Here is a 17393-nt window from a genome sequence, read left to right on the forward strand (position 1 = left end):
TTTTTGTCAGCTTTGGCTCAGCTGTGGTTGTAAATCCTGTGCTTTATTATGGCAAGTTTTGAAATGGCATTTACAATCAGGGAGAAAGTTGGAACTTGCATATTTATGGTTAAATGCAGTTATCTGGAAGGAAGAAAAAAATTATAATTGATGTCTGTTTTCCTGTTGCAAGTGTTTTGTTTGTGTTTTTTAAGCAGGAAGCTGTTGTGTGATATAGAGTGATGTATGTTGGCTTTATTGAGACCGTTTGCAGTTTGGCAAAGGTAGAGACATTCAAGCTTTTGGACAAATTTTAAATTGTTTTTATAGTTCGGTAGGAAATGTAGAGATTGAGACCACACAACCTGGCTCTGCATACAGCTTTTGTGTACAGAGATGCTAAACACCCGAAAATGCAGTGTTTCCATAGGCGGAGTTTCTTTTGTATTCACAGGCTGGGGAGCCTCAAATTCCAGAGGCATTACATGAGCAGTTTTAATGAATTAGTGTCTGGTTTTCCTGCAGCAGATGTGACAAGCAGCTTTATAAGCTGCTTCCCATCGATCGCTGTTTTTCAGCTCTTTTGTGTCTTTCTTTTGCTCAGAGAAAAGCAGGGAAGAGCTCGGTTTCTACAGTAACTGCTGCCTACACTCCTGCCTGCAGGCCAAGTGCTTTCTCAGTCCTGCAGCCTGTGCAGGGCTACTGCATTGAAATTCTGTAGGTTTTGTTTGGGTTTCTGGGTTTGTTTTTTTTCTTCCTTCTTGCTGGTTTAAATATTTTGCCCTTTAAGAAAAGAGGAGAATGCAGTGAAAATTTGTGATTTTGAGATAGATAGTTTTAATTAACCACAGCACATTGCCACGATTGTAAGATAACCTAAATGTTTTTGCTGCTGATCCATAGCGGTGTTGTGTGGTTGGTATGGAAAGAAAAGAGATCCTGGCTACTGAAACGAGAACCTTTGAAAATCTGTGATACTTTGTGAACACACATTTCTGTAGCGTAATAATGCAGGGGAGGAGTGAGATCAGCTTCAAGTTGTTAATAGAATCCTTTACGTTTGCAGCAAAATTTGCTGTGGTGGAACAACTCCAGTACAGTCTTTTCAGTCTAAACTCTTAAATAGGCTTCGAGAAAGTGCTGTGAACACAGGGTTAAAAATTCCCAGTTTGTCATGATGTCAGCTCTGTGAGTGGGAACAAGCTGAACACCATTTCAGATGGGGTCATGTGTTTATTACTCCATTTATATTTGCTGCTGGTGACTCAGGAACGTTCCTGTTGTCGTCATCAATATTCTGCTGTCATAGGATCATTTTGTGACGCAGGCTGGCTTGTTCCAGACCCTTCCTGTAAGGAATATCAACCAACAGCTTCACATACTTCTTATGCACTTGTTAAAACATGAGCAGGGAAGTCTGTAACTGAGGTTTCCCATGGGGGAACCAGTAATTTACAGCTAGATTGTATTTCCAGCCTTTGCTTACAATTTGCTACAAGTGTTTTATTGGCCAACTTGAATTAACATGAGGCTGCAGCAATATTTCATCACTTGTGATGCTGCATAGATCTTTGCTTTTGAATCTTAAGAGATCAGAGACTGGAGATAGATGGATCAGTGATCTTGCTCTTTAGGGTGTTTTCCATCCTGTTAGATGGCACTGTTTAAACAGCAATGACACACCTGGAAAAAATACCCAAATCTTTGTGAAGACAATGCCCATTGGTCAGAATAAAAAAATCTAATTGCTGGTTTAAAAATCTCCCAATGTTTTGTTCCTTATGGTGTTAGAGGTCGAGCGTGTCTCGAGCCCTCCCAGTTTGTGTGTGGAGGACATGCTGTGCAAAGATTGATCTTTGGGCCACAGAAATCAATTGCAAAGGATACAGGGAATTAAGGGGAACACATGTGAGGTCAGGATTCAGTCCCCAGAGGAAAAAGCTGCCACTCTTTAAAGGACAATTGCTTTTTGGGTAACCTCTAGAAGTGTCCTGACTAGTAATGGCCAAGCATAATTGAATGTAAATTTATGGTAAATTAGCCACATCACAACTTATTTTCAAAGCAGGGAGGAGGAGGAGGAGGAATCCATCCCACCACAATGGATGTGGACATGGCCCTGTAGGAAGTGCTGCCATGTTCTGGGTGCTGTGGTTTCTCACAGGCTGTGGTCAGCTGCAAGCAGGAGGCCATCAAAAATGTCCTTTCTAAAAATTCTACTAGAGGAGCTGGGATTTTTGTTACATTAATATAAATGATTTTTTTTTCATCACCAGTCCCCCATCAATACAGAAAACCAGATACTTCTATTGCCAACAATGGAGAAAGGTTTGCAAATGCTACATTAAAGCTAAAATCTTTGACAGGAGCACAAGGTGGCACCTCATGTAGGTGAACAAGCACCTACATGGACAAATTACCCATTAAGAAAGTTATCCCTGTTTAGAATTATAAGAAAATCATTATAATCTGACTAGTTTTATACTGGATGACTCTTTTTTCAGTGTATCCATAATAACTTTTCCTATAATCTTGGTGTTGGCACAGTGTTACATCAATACTTTTGTAATGTAATCCTAGAAAAGACTTTGTAAAACAAATATCTTGACAGTTATTTCTGTTTAAAGAGTCAAGACAATGCCTAGTGTAAAAAATTGTGTGGTATTTTCTTAATAACCTTTACTTTATTAGTAATCATTTAGTGCTGGGAGTTTTCAGGAGGCTACTCAATATATATGACTATTTGGGTGGATTTATTTTAATATTTTATTATTTCTATTGATATTATTTAATTTATTTTAATTATTTTAATTAAAACTTTAATTATTTTATTAATATTTATTATTTTCTATTTTAATAATCTTTTTTATCAGTATGGAAGCCCATACTTTAAACTGTTGGGTACTTTTAGATTATCTTGAAATAAAAGCAGCAGTTCAGTTTGTCTTCTTAATAAGTTTTAGGTTTGTTGATTCTTTTAGCTCTAAAGGTGACGACTCTGTTCCAGAAATGGACTGTGGTATTGACTTCCAGTTCAATTAAACACAGCTCAAAGTCTTAAAAATAAATTCTCAACGTGAATAATTCAGTATGCCTGCTCTTGGTGTTGGGCAGTCAGAAACCTTTTGGTAGAAAATTCAGACACTGAAATATGTAATCATACTTCAATTTGTTGAGCTTTTTTCAGTTCCATGTTATTTCTAGTTGTACTTTTTAAGACTCATCTTTTAAGTCTTGTTTATTTAAAAACCATTAAAAAACCACAGCCACATATTGTTTAATCTATAATTAATATCCTATTAATCCATTGTGATGGAATCAATAATAAATGAAGCAGCAAATGGTGAGAAGATGAAATTGGGGTCCTTGTGCTTTCAAAGTGAAATTTACCCATTAGCAGGAAGTCAATCAAATTGTGATTTCCAAGCACCACCTTCCAGTGGGCACTTGCTTGAATGGATTTGCTGCTGGAATGCTCAGGGCAGAGGGAGAGGCTTAAGGACCTTGATTTAAATTAATTTTTTTTCCTGGAGAATCCCAAGAGTGGATCTTAGTGCAGCCTTGCCCTGCCTAAGGAGTGGCTGTAGAGAGCCTGGGGCCAGGCTGTGCCACCAGGCTCACAGTTTGGGCACAAGCAGCTGTAGGAATTGCAGAATTTGTACCTGTACACATGAGAAAACTGTTCACTGCTTGAGAGTGTAATTAGAGGAAATGAGCTGCCCAACTCTGTGTTTGAAAAGCTTCAAAATTTGGAGAGACAAAGCCCTGAGCCACCTGATCTAAGCTGGAATTTACCCTGCTTTGAGCAGGAGATTGGGCTGGACACTTTCAGAGGTGTCTTCCAAACTCAATTTCCCTTTAATTGTGTCTGAAAGATGTAAAACTCAATTTTTGCTTGACTTTTGAAAATACAAGTATTTCAGAAGTGGGCCTGGGAGTGTGCACCGTAGGTGATAAAGTGTCAGTGTGCACATCTTCTCCCAGAGTATAAATAAATTAATTGGTTGTGAGAGTCATTTTTACTGGAGCAAGGGGAATGTGTGGGAAGTAGATCACAAGTAGGTAGGAAAGAGGAATTAGAAAGTGGATTAGTTTCAAATCTCCCTTCCATGGAAAGGAGACCATAGCTAGAAGTATGGTGATTTCCATGATTTTTTCTTAGTTCACTGATCAAAATAGCAGAAGGAAGAACAAACAGTATCATCTCAGGCTGCTGGGCTGTGAGAGAAAACTGAAGTGGAAAAGCTGTTTTTGGTGGAGCAGATGTTGATAATGACCTCTGCTTCTCTTTGTGGGGAGTTAACTCTGCCCGTGTTCACCTTGAAAGTGATTGAAGTCAAAAAAATCGACACAAGCAGTCTCCCAGATGCTGACTGGGTTCTTTTTTGAGTCTTGGCTTTTTAATGTGAAAAGTTGAAGCTGTCCTTGGTTCTCAGTAAATCAACAAGAGTTCAAAACCAGGCATCTTGTTATTCTTTTAGATCTGTTTAAATCTCAGGGGGTTTTTAAGTTAACAGGGGTTCAGTATCACAGTCAGTGTGAAGGAATTGAGCTGTGCAGTTGTTACTACCATGACTTCAGGGGTTATCACTGCTGAACCCTTATAATCTATTTGAATGTAAAATCTGGAGGTGCTGATAAAAGAACCTGCTGATCAAAGTGGCATGGCAGCTTCTGTCTGATTTTGGTCCTGGTTCTTAGAAGGCAATTAAACTGGAATAATTCAAAGGATATTGAGGCATTGGGTGTCACAGCAGGGTTTATGTACAGGGAAGAAATTGAATTCTTCTGCTGTGTTTTGGTTTCCCAGATAAAGACAGGATGAAATTCCTCCTTCCCAGTCAGATGGTATTTTCACACAGGCAGAACTACAAATGTATCATCAGCTTTTCCCTGCAGTATGGACAGAATTGCTGAGGGGAAGCGAGAAAATATTGGAAATACGGATGTGACAAAACCAGACTTTGCACATTTTTTACCCTGAGACACTTCTCTGGCACCCTGCAAAGTTCCTAAACTGCAGAGTTCCTGCCTGGATCAGCATTGCTGTGTTTGGCTGGGACCTGCAGATATAGAAGAGTTGTCTACAGAATAGGTTGAGATGATGTGATGCTTGTCTGTTTTCCAGTAGTTAACCCACAGTGAGCCCTTTTTTTAAATTTAAAGAATAATTGGGGTAATGAGCTGCATTTTAGTTGTGACACCTCCTCTGTGTTCCCTGGGTTATGCAGTGGCTCTGTTGTGACATTCACCTGGACCTGTCATCAATAAATGTACAAAACTGCTTTATTTCTTGGGGATGTTTGTGTAAGTGGGTTGTCTAGATGAGCTTCTCTTCCAGCATCCATCCTGTGGTATTGTGTAACTATTGTAAACTTCTGAACAGTGAGTAAAACCCAATTCAGCTTGTTGAGGGCTAAATGTTTGATGAGGTCTCTCCCTGAGGGTGATTCTGTGGTTTTTGTTTAGTTCATTGTATGACTAAAGAATATGCCAAAACCAACTTGATTCTGATCAAATTAGAACATGTTCTGTACTTTGATTTTGGATGTAAATATAATACATTTGCATAACTGCAATTTATTCAGGAATTCTGTTGGTTAGTATACACTCTTTATTCTGCTTTTGGGCTGAATTCCATCTATAAAAATATCCTTCTATTAAAAAAACTGTTTGCAAATATGAATCAATCGACAGATGTGGTCTTTTGATAATATTCAGGTGTTTATTGCTCTAACCAGAGAGGGATTTGTAAGTACATTGTATTTTCCTTTACTTACACCGGCCTTTCAGGCTCAGCATGGGAAATGTAAACTGCACTGGGGATGCCTCTGGGTTTTCATGTCTGTCAGTTCCAAGTTTGTTTGACACAGGTTTGTGTAGAACTCTGGAGTCCCCCTGGTTGGTGAAAGCTCCTGTGTTTAGGGCTGCTTTTTGGGGTGTTTTTTTCCCACCTTGCTGAAGATTTAAGAGCCCCATGGCTGTGCTGCCGCCTTGTTTGCAGAGGGGAGGTGATGAATTCAGGGCTGCAGTAGGGTAAGAAGGGAGATCTTTTAATATATGTATGTCTATATGGAATATCAAAGGAACTGCTGAGTACTCCTTTTCTGCTTTTCCCTTCCTGGTACTTGTGTTTGAAGTTGTGGAGATGTGCCTCTTCCCCATCCTCACCCTGGTGTGACTCTGGTTCCTCAGGGCTGTGCACTGGGGTGGTTCTTTACCAGGCAATAAGGCCTCTAACCAAGGAATTAGCACCTAAAGCCATGTCAAATTATTCCCATGTTTTTCTTGAGTTGAAATAAATTTGGTCTAAAAAGCATTTAAGGTAAATTTACAGGTATGGAATAGCCTCATGAAATGCATAGGCAAGGTGACTAAAATTTTCATCTCTGTCAGTGTCAAACAGATGTTGCTGTTCACTTTTTCACAGGTTTTTTACTTAATCTTTGGCTGTCTTTGCATACACTTGAGTGTTGTTCTTTATTGCTGCTTAAAAGAAATGCTTGGAAAATAGTTTTATTAGCAAAACAACCAGGACTCTTTTCTGTTGTCACTAAAAAGACACAAGCACAAAATACTTTCTACTGGAAAAAGCGAATAAATGAGTTGCTACTGAATATATTAAAAAAACCCAACCCAGAAATTGGTCCATTTAACTTCCTTTGCTGAAATGCCTGTGCAGTTTTTTGGCACAGATTCTGTTCCTAATTTAGTACATTGAGCATGTTTTAGAAATAGGTCGTCTGTTAAATGCGGACACGGTCCGTACTCAGAAGTAAGACAGAGAGAAAAGGAAGGTCACTGTCAATTCTTTCTCTTTTTCCTGATCCTTGAGTGTGGATTGTAGGGTAAAAGAACCACTGTGGTGCATGTGGCAAGGGACATGGTGAAAATCAAATGCTGCCTTTGTTCTATAAACATCCTTAGATTCATTTTAAGATATGAAAGCCAAAACACATGAGAGTTCATTTCTAAGGCTACTCCACAGCTGAGCATTCCTGCCAATTCTTACATCACTTTTATGTTTAATATATTTTTCCAGAGAAATGATCACTTTTATTTACAGTCTGTATTTTGCATTCATAGCTCATTTCTTACCCCTTGTTCCAGCCTGTGCCTCTTTCCTTTCTGTATAAAACTAGATCTGCCTAGAAGCACTTAAAAGCAAAACAAACCCAAACCCCAACATTTTGTGAGGTTTGTTTCTGGGTATGGTGTCTTTGGAAAGTCCTTTTCATCATGTGGGAGGTGTGTAAATGTCATCCTGTGTTTAGTGCTCAGTGTAGTCTAACAACTTAAGGATGAGGAGGCAGTGAAGTTATTTGAACTGTATTTTTATAGATGCTTTTGTTGAGACAAAATTTAGTTTCTTATTTGTTCAAGATTGAGCAAATTTATTTACTGAGAAGTTAGAAATAAGCGTGTCCTGTTTAATTGAGTTCAATTCTAAATGCTGTGCACAGGGTTGTAGAAAGGGGATTATCCTAAGGTACATTCATTGTATTTTATTTTTCAAATTTTAAACAGTTCCACATTGTTAATTTATTGTTTGTCATTAAATTTAGGTATGTAATCCTTGGTAATACATGAAAATAGGTAGTTTACTGAAATAGGGTCTTAAATTCAGCTCTGAAAAAGGTATTTGAATGTAGTACTAAAGCAGCAGTATACTCTGTAAATGAGCAGAATTAGAATTGGTGTATGTTTAGTTAAATAGGTATTTTAAGAGGAAAGAACCCAAATCTCTTAGACCAGTCTATGAAACTGGTTAGACCTCAAATTGGCCAACCTTCATGCTTCTGATTTATTCTGCTATCATGGACCAACTTGTTCATTTGCTGAAGCCATTCCTTGGCATCATAAAATAATGAGTTTTTTGTTTTTAAAATAGCTCTGCTTTGGGGCTACTGCAAGATCAGGATTAACCTCAAGAAATTTAGAGACAATAAAACTGCCCATGTTAGAAAGAATTGCATTTACTTGTATTCCTCTGCAAATGTCAATTGTTTATTTGGGGATCTTTTTCTGCTCACATTGATCTCCCTGTGTGATCTGTAAAATGAAGATGGTCATGGGTAATTATGTAAATAGTGTCACTTATAAATTCTAAATGGGCTTAGGTGATAACATGCAAGTTATTCAGAAAGTCTTGCATTCTGTAAACAAGTGGCTCATATATTTGTTTGTTTGTTTGTTTGTTTATTTTTCAGCTGTACTTTCAGGTTTCCCAGCACAAACATCAAGATAACATTCACAGCTCTGTCCAATGAAAAGAGAGAAAAACAGGAGGCCCCCGAGTCCCCAGTGAAGCCTGTGCAACCCCAGATCTCTCCCTTAACAATAAACATTCCAGACAACATGGCTCACCTGATCAGCCCTCTCCCTTCTCCCACAGGAACTATCAGGTATTTAAACCCTGCAGGTGGGATCAGGGCCACATAGAGTCAGGCTCAGCACAACTTTCACATTCTGTATTTTGCTTTTGAGGTCAAAATTTGGCTGAAGCTCAGCCTTACCTGCCTCAAGAAACCTCCTTTCTGCTGCCATAATTGCATGAACAGTCTGTGATACTTTGGTTTAACATGTTCAATGTGTAACAGTCTGCTCAGGAACCTGGCATTTTTCTTGCATTCCAACAGTTTAAATTGCTTTTTGCCTCTTGCATGCTTATTGCAGCTCTTCAAATGAGACAATTTTAAATTACATCATTTTAAAATGTCCTGATTTGCCACTGTTCTCCTGAAGTTTATCATCAGGAAAAATGATGGTTTGGGTTATTATTGGTATGGAAAACAGACTTTTCCTTGCCCTGCTGCTTCTTTGGTAATTGCAGCCCTTGTCCCACCAGTTACTTGTGACCAAACACAATTAAACACAAGCAACCCATCCTCACAAACAGGTAAAATTACTTCATGGATGGAATTTTTCAAAGCATTGGAAAGATCAGGAGCAAAACTTCCAAGTCAAGGCACTGCAAGTTGTTTCAGTCATGTACATGGCTTTGGAAGCTTTTTTGTCCCCTCTCACTTCCTGGGTCTTCACTTGAGCAAAGAACTGCCTGTGCTTGCTTTTTAAAAAGGTACAACTTGTTAATGAGATTTGAATGGAAGCATAATTGACTTCTTGCATGCTTGCCAAGCTCTTGGTCTCTATGTGGGAGTGTTTAATGACACCTGCCTAAATGATGGAAGCTGAGAGAAAAGATATCTAGACTTGTCTGGTTTGCTTTCTTATAAGAACTCAGAGAAAACACATCTTGCCAATGACAGAGCAGCTCACAAATATTTCAGATAATATCCCATCTATCACCACTGTCTTTGCCTTGCTATGAATTTTGTAATTCTCTTCAGGGCTTTCATGCACCTGTTGAGCAGTTTATTACAGGTTAAAAAAAGAAAAAAAAGAAAAAAAAAGAGATGACAGTTTTGAATCTATTTTGAGAGCAAAGCCTGACAGTTTCTCTGCAAATCATCCTGTTTTGTAGAAGACTTGTAAACTTGCTTTGATTATACCATATGTGTCGCTTTGTCAATATATGCTGAAGTGAGCAGAGCAGAGGGATGTTGTCAGCTGATACGTGAAAACACAGAGCTGGAGTGACCTATATCTAAAAAAAATAAATTAGCTACACATTTTGGCTATAGCCAAGGATTCTTCTGTACAGCACTTAAGAAATGCCATCTCTCTCTTACAGTAAGTATATCACTAGTAACAAATCATTGGATTTATTGGGAAGTGAAGCTTTCATACTTTCAATATATATTGCCAAATCTATAGTGTTTGTCTCCTTCTGTACATTAAAAAGGAGGTAGGAAAAAACTTGAGGGCCCAGGCAGACAAACAAACCTTGACAGATGAAAATAGTTTAAGCTTTAGTGTATAGCTCTAAATAACATTGTCTAGATTTATATGTTGTTGATGTTTTGAACCATAGATTCAAAGATTAAAGATTATTTTTGGAGCTAAGGCTGGTTCTGGGGGCACAGCAGGTGCAGCTATTGAGATTTCTAGTTCTTTGAAATGTCTGAGGGCTGCCTTGAAATCACCTGCAGTATGAATTACAGAGAGTGTGTGTCCTTGTAAGAGAGCTGCCAAAATTATTTTGGGGAAGGGGATGGACCTCACCTGCTGATTTTCTTTCCCCTTGGCTAAAAAGAAATCTTAGAAGAAAATTGTCATCATGCAGCTGCAGTTCCTGTGGACTCTGCAAGGCAGGGGACTGCTGGTAGAAAGATGTTCCAGTGGAATTATATACAGTTTTATTTGTTTTTCTGTGATGGATGGCAAAATGTGAAGTGTTAGGAGATACTTGTTTAGTGTTTGGCACCTTCTCTTTTGAACAGTGTATCTGCTCTGTTGGCCTAATACTGCATTAAATCAGCTGAGTCAGTGCTGATGCATCTCATTTATAGATAATTTTATTATTTTTATACACATACCTATGTGTAAGTATGTGCACACACCTGTAAACACTTAAAATAATACTGGCTTTGATTTAAATGAGAATCAAACCTTTTTTTATCTCACTGCTTGCAATATTTTCCCAAATGTGCAGAAACACTACACAGGAGAGATGATTTTTTGGGGGCAGACTGAACACAAGCACATGGCAGAAATTCCATGCAGGATGTGTGTCTCATTTCCAAGGAGTGTCTGAAAATCTGTGGTTGCTGATGCAGTTTAGGTGGACTTAAGGTGGCAAATCTTACACAAATACATCACAGCCTGATCAATCAGCTGATCCTTGTTGGCTTGAGGAGGAAAGCCTGAGCAAGGTTTCTTCCTGCAGTGGTTGTGATTCCATGGCTGGGTTAGCAAGGCGTGGAAGGTGGTTTGGAATGGAAGCCCTGACAGCCCTTTAGCTGCAGCCTCACAGCTCTGGTAGTGGCTTTGCTGCAGTAAAAGCTTTTTGATGAGACATAATGTGGTGATATACTGTATAACAAAATAGTAGGATCTTCTTTTTATGCTCTACAGTGCTGCAAATTCCTGCCCATCGAGCCCCCGCGGCGCAGGCTCTTCAGGGTACAAAATGAGTCGTGGAATAGCATCTGACCTACATTTGATGGCTGACAATTCACAGTCAGAAAACGACAAGGAAGCTTCGGGGGGAGACAGCCCAAAGGTAAACACAGCTTGAAACCAACCCCAGAAATTACACCTGAACTGAATGGAACACTTGGGATGTTTTGTTTGCTAAGGTGTAAGCACTGAGTGGTAATTTAACATGCCAGGCTTTAAAAACAATGTGTAGGGTTTTGTGATCAGATGTGAGATTGATTGATTGACCCCATCCCCTTTGGGGGTGGGGCTGTGTGCAGTCTCAGTTATAGATCTGTTAGGAGGCTATTGAAAATTCTTTGCTGTTATACATATCTGCAAAATTTATGTTTTCCTAAAATTGCTAATCAGAAGAACAAAGCTTTCTTAGTTTCTTTTCTGCCTCAAGATTTTGATCATCCAAAAATGCCCTGAGTCAAGTTAATGATGTTTTATGACTTTTGATGTAGTAAGCAGTGTGTATCTCTTCAAAGTTTGTTGATGCAGACTTTTCTTGTTTTTGTCCAGGATGACTCTAAGCCACCCTACTCCTATGCACAGTTAATAGTCCAAGCAATTACAATGGCCCCGGATAAGCAGCTTACACTAAATGGAATTTATACGCACATAACTAAAAATTATCCCTACTACAGGACAGCAGACAAGGGCTGGCAGGTAATTTTGATTTCTGGAATATTTTTCTTTCTTACATGTGAGCAATAGTGGCAGCTGTAAATGGTGATGAGCAGGCAGTTGGTAAGCCTCAGAACCCTTCAGAAATAGAATTTGTCAAATGAGTGTGTTGTCTTTCTTTTGATTGTAAGTTTTCTGACAAAGTGGGCAATTCACATTAGTCTGTATTTGAAATACTGCTGGAATGGTGTTCTCTAAACCTCTAGTAGGGATGCAGACACATTTTGGGGAAAGCAAAGTGCGTTGGGCACTGGATTTGAATCCTGTATGCTATCTAGGAATGGTGTCACGTTCTGTAACTTACGGTTGTGTAAACATCCATGTTGCTATCTTGAGACAAAATTGAGATATTCAATGCTCCAAGTTCAGTTCTGTTTGAAAACAGTGATCTTGCCCTTGCAGCAGGTGAAGGAACAAGTGTGTTATCTGTCATTATCTCACCCTGGCTCATGCACTTTTCATGAACTTGCCCATTCCTGTACTGAGTTGGACCAAACCTTTCAACTGCAGAATTAATTTCTGCTTTCTTCTCATTTTCATAAGACCTGCCTCATCTTTTGCCAGGATGACTAACAGAGTACAAATCAGTCTGGCAGAGCCTTCCCAGACACACATGAAGGAGGCTGTGTGCCTTTGGTGCTGTTCTGGGTGTCTGGGGGCCCAGGAGCAGAGTTTGCAGGGTCTGGAATGCCTGGAGCACACGGGGCAGTGTGAGCTGTCTGCTCACTCTGCAGGTATTGTCAGGGACATCAAACTGAGAGACAGACACACGTGAGGGGAAAGTGAGGAAGAGTTAACATTGGCTGCACAAGTGGAAGAGTGAAGAATACCAACCTTCCCTGTAGAGGAAGAGATTTTTAAATATTAATCACTTATTTATTTGTCTTATGGCCTAAATGAAAGCTGGCTCACTCTCCCAAGGTTAGTGGGGAACGTAGCAGTTCCTGGCTGTTTGCTAAGGGTTTGGTTAGTCAAGGACTTGGCTGTTGTGACTGGGAAGTCTCTTTTGTTTCCCTTTCCCACATAACAGTGCAGTATCCTGGCTGCAGTCATGTTGTTTTAGCAACAAGACTCTGTTTATAAAATGTTGATGTGTGTTTTGCTTCCTATTTTGCAGTACCTTGAGTATCTGTGTAGATGATGTTGCTTTGTGAGCATCATGAACCAACACACACACACACACACACAGACTTATGCTGAGGTAAAGAGCTCTGCCATAGAACAGGGTGTGAATTTGGGGGTGTAATTCTTCCTAAAGCCAAGGTGATAGGCACAGCAGACACTGTGTTCTGGACTCATTAATCAGCAGCTATTCATAGAAACAATTGGAAAAGCTGAAAATCAGATGCTGCTCAGTCACTGCTCTGCCAGCTTCTACACATTAGGAGTTGGATTGGAGCTCGGGTGACTTAGGATAGCTGTTTCAAATCATATTGGAGGCTATATATGCACATTTTATTCAAAACATGAGTACAAACACATGTAGAGTGTCCCAGTCCCATACCTTAAGAAACAGAGGTATTTATATCTTTAGCATACAATGGTCTCATTTTGATGAGCATTTGAAGACTCCTCTCTGTGAATTTGTTTTAGCAGGTACTTTTGGATCTACTCCTTTATTCTAGCATATGGAGGAATAAATACAATTTATAAATATGTTCTTGGCATCTTTCTAGTTATGTTTCCATTTTTGGCAGGGAAAAAACCATCTCTGGTTTCATCAGTTTGCATTCAAGAAATCATATGTGGTTATCACTGCTTTAAGTTTTCCAAACTTACCATCAGGGTCATGAACTCAGATATTTGAGCAAGTTTTACATTCCCTTTGCAAAATTCTGATAGCTTTTGTTAACATAAAGCTTTTTCCCATTTACCTCTGTTCCCCCACAAGTGTTTCATGGTGAATCCTTAGCATCAGTCTCTTCTTGTTCACTGATAATATTGAGAGAGATTTGGGGGTTTATCTATGTTAAAAAATGAAAGAAAAGAAAATGAAAAGAAATTCTGTGTGCAAGGCCAAGCACAGATAGAGCCACTTGAGGGTGTCAGCAGTTCTGTGCATTGCTCTGGTGGAGGAGTGGGGGAATGTTGCAGCAAATTGAGGATGTGGGAGTGTGCAAAGGGACCGTGGTGACAAAGATGTGGAAGAGCTGGTTCAGGACCTGCTGCCACTTGGTTTTAATTGACACATTAAATTCTTGGCTTTGTTATCGAGACAAACTGGACTGTGGGTGAATTCACAACAATCCAGCTGCCTTTGGAACTTATTAATTTAGCCTTTTCTTTCTGAACTGTGGAACAGAATTACCACATAGGATCAGAATCAGTATATGCTGTGTTCTGCTGGCCCTCCTGGGAGGAGCTGGGACACCTGGGGAAGGGTGGTGTACAAGCACTGATCATTTTTAGTTTTGTTTTTAACACTGCATTCTGCACAAGTATTTGTAGTGTTCCAAACATTGGTTTCAATCACCGTGTTTCTCATGAGAGAATGAAATAAATGGGATTCCTGTTATTTCCAATTAGCATACTGGGTTTTTAATTGTTGGGAAAGATTTGACAAATGCAAGTCCTTTCAGGTTGATGGCACTGCTTGGTAGTGCTCTGAGTTCTGTTAAATTAAGGAATTAAAGAGCTGAACCCCGAGTCTCCTATAGTACAAACTGCTGCAGTAGGCCACATTCTGACTTGGAAAAGTTATATGAATTCTACATATTTTTTTATGTTCCATAGAATTCAATACGTCACAATCTCTCTCTGAATCGTTATTTCATCAAAGTACCACGTTCCCAGGAAGAACCAGGCAAAGGCTCATTCTGGAGGATAGACCCTGCCTCTGAAAGCAAATTAATAGAGCAGGCTTTTAGGAAAAGGCGGCCTAGGGGAGTACCTTGCTTTAGAACCCCTCTGGGACCACTCTCTTCTAGGTAAGGAAAACCAGATCAACAAAAAGACTATGGCTGTTGTTTAATCTTCAGGCTGCTACAGACTCGATAGCTTTGGATCCACTCCCAAGTTTAGTAATTTAATTTCATCCAGACTCAGTGTTTGAATTCTGTGTGTTTCATTAGGAGGCTGCCCCATACACCAGGCTTGTGTTTATTGCTTGTTTTTAGCAGTAAAGAACTCGGTTACAATAACTAACTATCAGATTGTTAATGTATGCAAGCCTTGCTTTACCTTTGGTGGGTTTTGCAGAATTAAAATTTTAATTTCTAACTGCCATCTACTGGATTTTAAAAATGTTTACAAAGAAAATTCTCAGATACTGGCTACCATTTTATTGACCTTAGAGATGACAATTGTGTATTCAGTTTGATAATGTTGGAGCAGAATTTGTGATGGGGAAATACCTGGGTTTAAATTATTCCCTCTGTAAAGTTATGGCCTTTCTGCTGGTGCAGATCTTTTTCTACTTGCCTTGTAGCCTCAGATTTGCTCATTGTTCTTCTCCACCAGAAGAAATGTTCATGTTTCACAGATTTAGAGTCTCCCTAAGAAGGCATCCAGCCACTTCTTCTCCGTTAACTGTACCTGGAGTTTGCTTTTAAATTCTGTCCCTGTTTAACAGAAGCTTTTTAAAAGATGCAGAGCTCTGGGTTGTAGCTGTGCCCTCCCCTGCTGCTGGCAGTGTGTTTCGGTCTCATTAGAGGAAGGTCATGGGCTTTCACAGTTCAGAAGTTAAAACACATCAGCTGCTGCTTTCATTTCTAACCACAGAAGTGCCCCAGCTTCTCCTAATCACTCTGGAGTGTTGTCTGCACACTCCAGTGGCGTCCAGACCCCCGAGAGCCTGTCCAGGGAAGGGTCTCCTGTCCCGATGGAACCTGAGCCCAGCGCCATCCAGCCAAAACTCGCCGTCATACAAGAAGCGCGATTTGCACAGAGTGCCCCAGGTGAGGAGCCCTGAGCTCGGCACTGGGGCTGGGGGGTCACACCAAAACATTGCCAAGACTTAATATGTGCACCACAAATGAGAGTGTATTTCACCTGCTGACATTCAGAGCAGATCTGTGAATCAGAAACAGGCAGGGAGGCTCTGTTTGAACACACGGGGCTGTTGTTACCTGGGGCTGCTCCAGAACCTTGGGTTGTGTTGTCACTGAGGAGAGGCTGTGCCTCTGTCCTGTGTAGGACTTTGCTGTCTTGTAACAGTTCTCTTGGAAAAAAACCCAAAATGTAAGGTTGTGTGTGTTACAGAAATAAGGAAATGCCTTTCACACATCTGTGGTCATGTCATTCTTCCAGAGTTGAGGGGGGGGATGAAAGAATTGGAAGGATAAGAGAGATAAGAAGTTTCCTGTTTAAAACAAAAAAAGAATAAGGCATTGATGGGCTAAGGATGTGTTTGTTTAATTACTTTTGATACACATTTGCCATCCAGTTTCTTGGTGGTGCCCACTACAGAGGGCAGACGTGGTCCTGAGCATTCCTCAGGATTTGCAGTGCAGCACACAGAGAGTATTCCCAGTTCAGGCATGCTGCACACAACAGCCATCTGTGCAAAGGGCTTTACTTCAGTAAGTGTTAACCACTTGTCTGGGAGCAGAGCTGGGGTACCCAAATGGTGTGTGGCTCTTGCTGAGCCCTTCCCTTGAGCCTGGAGCTGGGAATAACCACTTGCCCTAACCTTTATTGTCCAGCATTTCCTTTTGCCTCATTCAGGCATTAGTGAAGGAGCTTGTTAATTCTCTGAAGTTTTAATGTGAAGTTTAAAAGAAATAAATGAAGGCTTAAAAGAAATAATGAAAATTGACAGTCTAATTTTGACCTCTTTCTTGGTAGGATCACCTCTCTCTAGCCAGCCAGTTTTAATTACTGTACAACGGCAGCTACCACAAGCTATCAAACCCGTCACTTACACTGTTGCAACTCCCGTGACAACATCGACCTCCCAGCAGCCTGTAGTTCAGACAGTTCATGTTGTGCACCAGATCCCAGCTGTGTCAGTCACCAACGTGACTGGATTAGCACCAGCAAACACTTACACTGTCGCGGGACAGGCGGTCGTCACACAAGCTGCTATGGTCACCCAGCCCAAGGTGGAACCTCAAGAGAATGGAGACCACAAGGAAGTCAAAGGTGAGGACTGTGGGGCTGTTTTGGCACTTCTTTACTCAGAGGGATCAGTATTTGAAACTTAGAATCGTAGAATCATACAAGAGTTTGGTGTGGAAGGACCTAAAAGCCTTTTTAGTTCCACCCCCTGCCATGGGCAGAGATGCCTTCCTCTATCCCAGGTTGCTCCAAGCCTCACTCAGGGAGGGGCAGGGATGGGACATCAATACCTGCAGGGCACTGCTTGAAGTGTTGGGCTAAAACTAAAGATTTGGAATGGTGATTTCTCAGTTATGTTGGAGTGAGTAATAAAACAACACACTGAGGGCTGATTGAGTGAAACCGAGGGCTTCCTGAGCACTTTGGTAATTTGAACCATATTTTCTCTGCTGTTTTCCAGTGAAAGTGGAGCCTCTCCCTGCTATTAGCCATGCTGCAATAGGAGCTGCTGGCCGCATCATCCAGACGTCGCAGCCCACCCCCTTACAGACAGTTACCATAGTGCAGCAGGCGCCGCTGGGCCAGCACCAGCTGCCCATCAAAGCTGTCACACAGAACGGAACGCACATCGTGCCCCTGAGCGCCGCCGTGGCGGGGCAGGGCAGCGCGGGTATGTCCCCTCT

General features: G+C 40.5%; 1 protein-coding gene across 2 annotated transcripts in view; it reads left to right on the forward strand.

Moving 5' to 3' along the window:
- FOXK2 (forkhead box K2) overlaps window positions 1-17393 on the forward strand; it is a 45186-nt gene that overhangs the window by 22262 nt on the left and 5531 nt on the right. Inside the window, exons 2-8 of one of the 2 annotated variants that reach the window (XM_015645545.3) lie at window positions 8190-8384; window positions 10957-11104; window positions 11548-11694; window positions 14446-14639; window positions 15433-15608; window positions 16498-16794; window positions 17171-17380. In XM_015645545.3, coding sequence (XP_015501031.1) covers window positions 8338-8384; window positions 10957-11104; window positions 11548-11694; window positions 14446-14639; window positions 15433-15608; window positions 16498-16794; window positions 17171-17380 — 1219 coding nt within the window. In that variant the 5' untranslated portion in view covers window positions 8190-8337. Of the gene's footprint in view, window positions 1-8189; window positions 8385-8427; window positions 9673-10956; window positions 11105-11547; window positions 11695-14445; window positions 14640-15432; window positions 15609-16497; window positions 16795-17170; window positions 17381-17393 lie in introns of those variants that run through there. The other variant, XM_033518777.1, reaches the window with a different exon arrangement.

Source organism: Parus major, chromosome 18 (genome assembly GCF_001522545.3).
Source record: "Parus major isolate Abel chromosome 18, Parus_major1.1, whole genome shotgun sequence".
Taxonomy (NCBI): Eukaryota; Metazoa; Chordata; class Aves; order Passeriformes; family Paridae; genus Parus; species Parus major.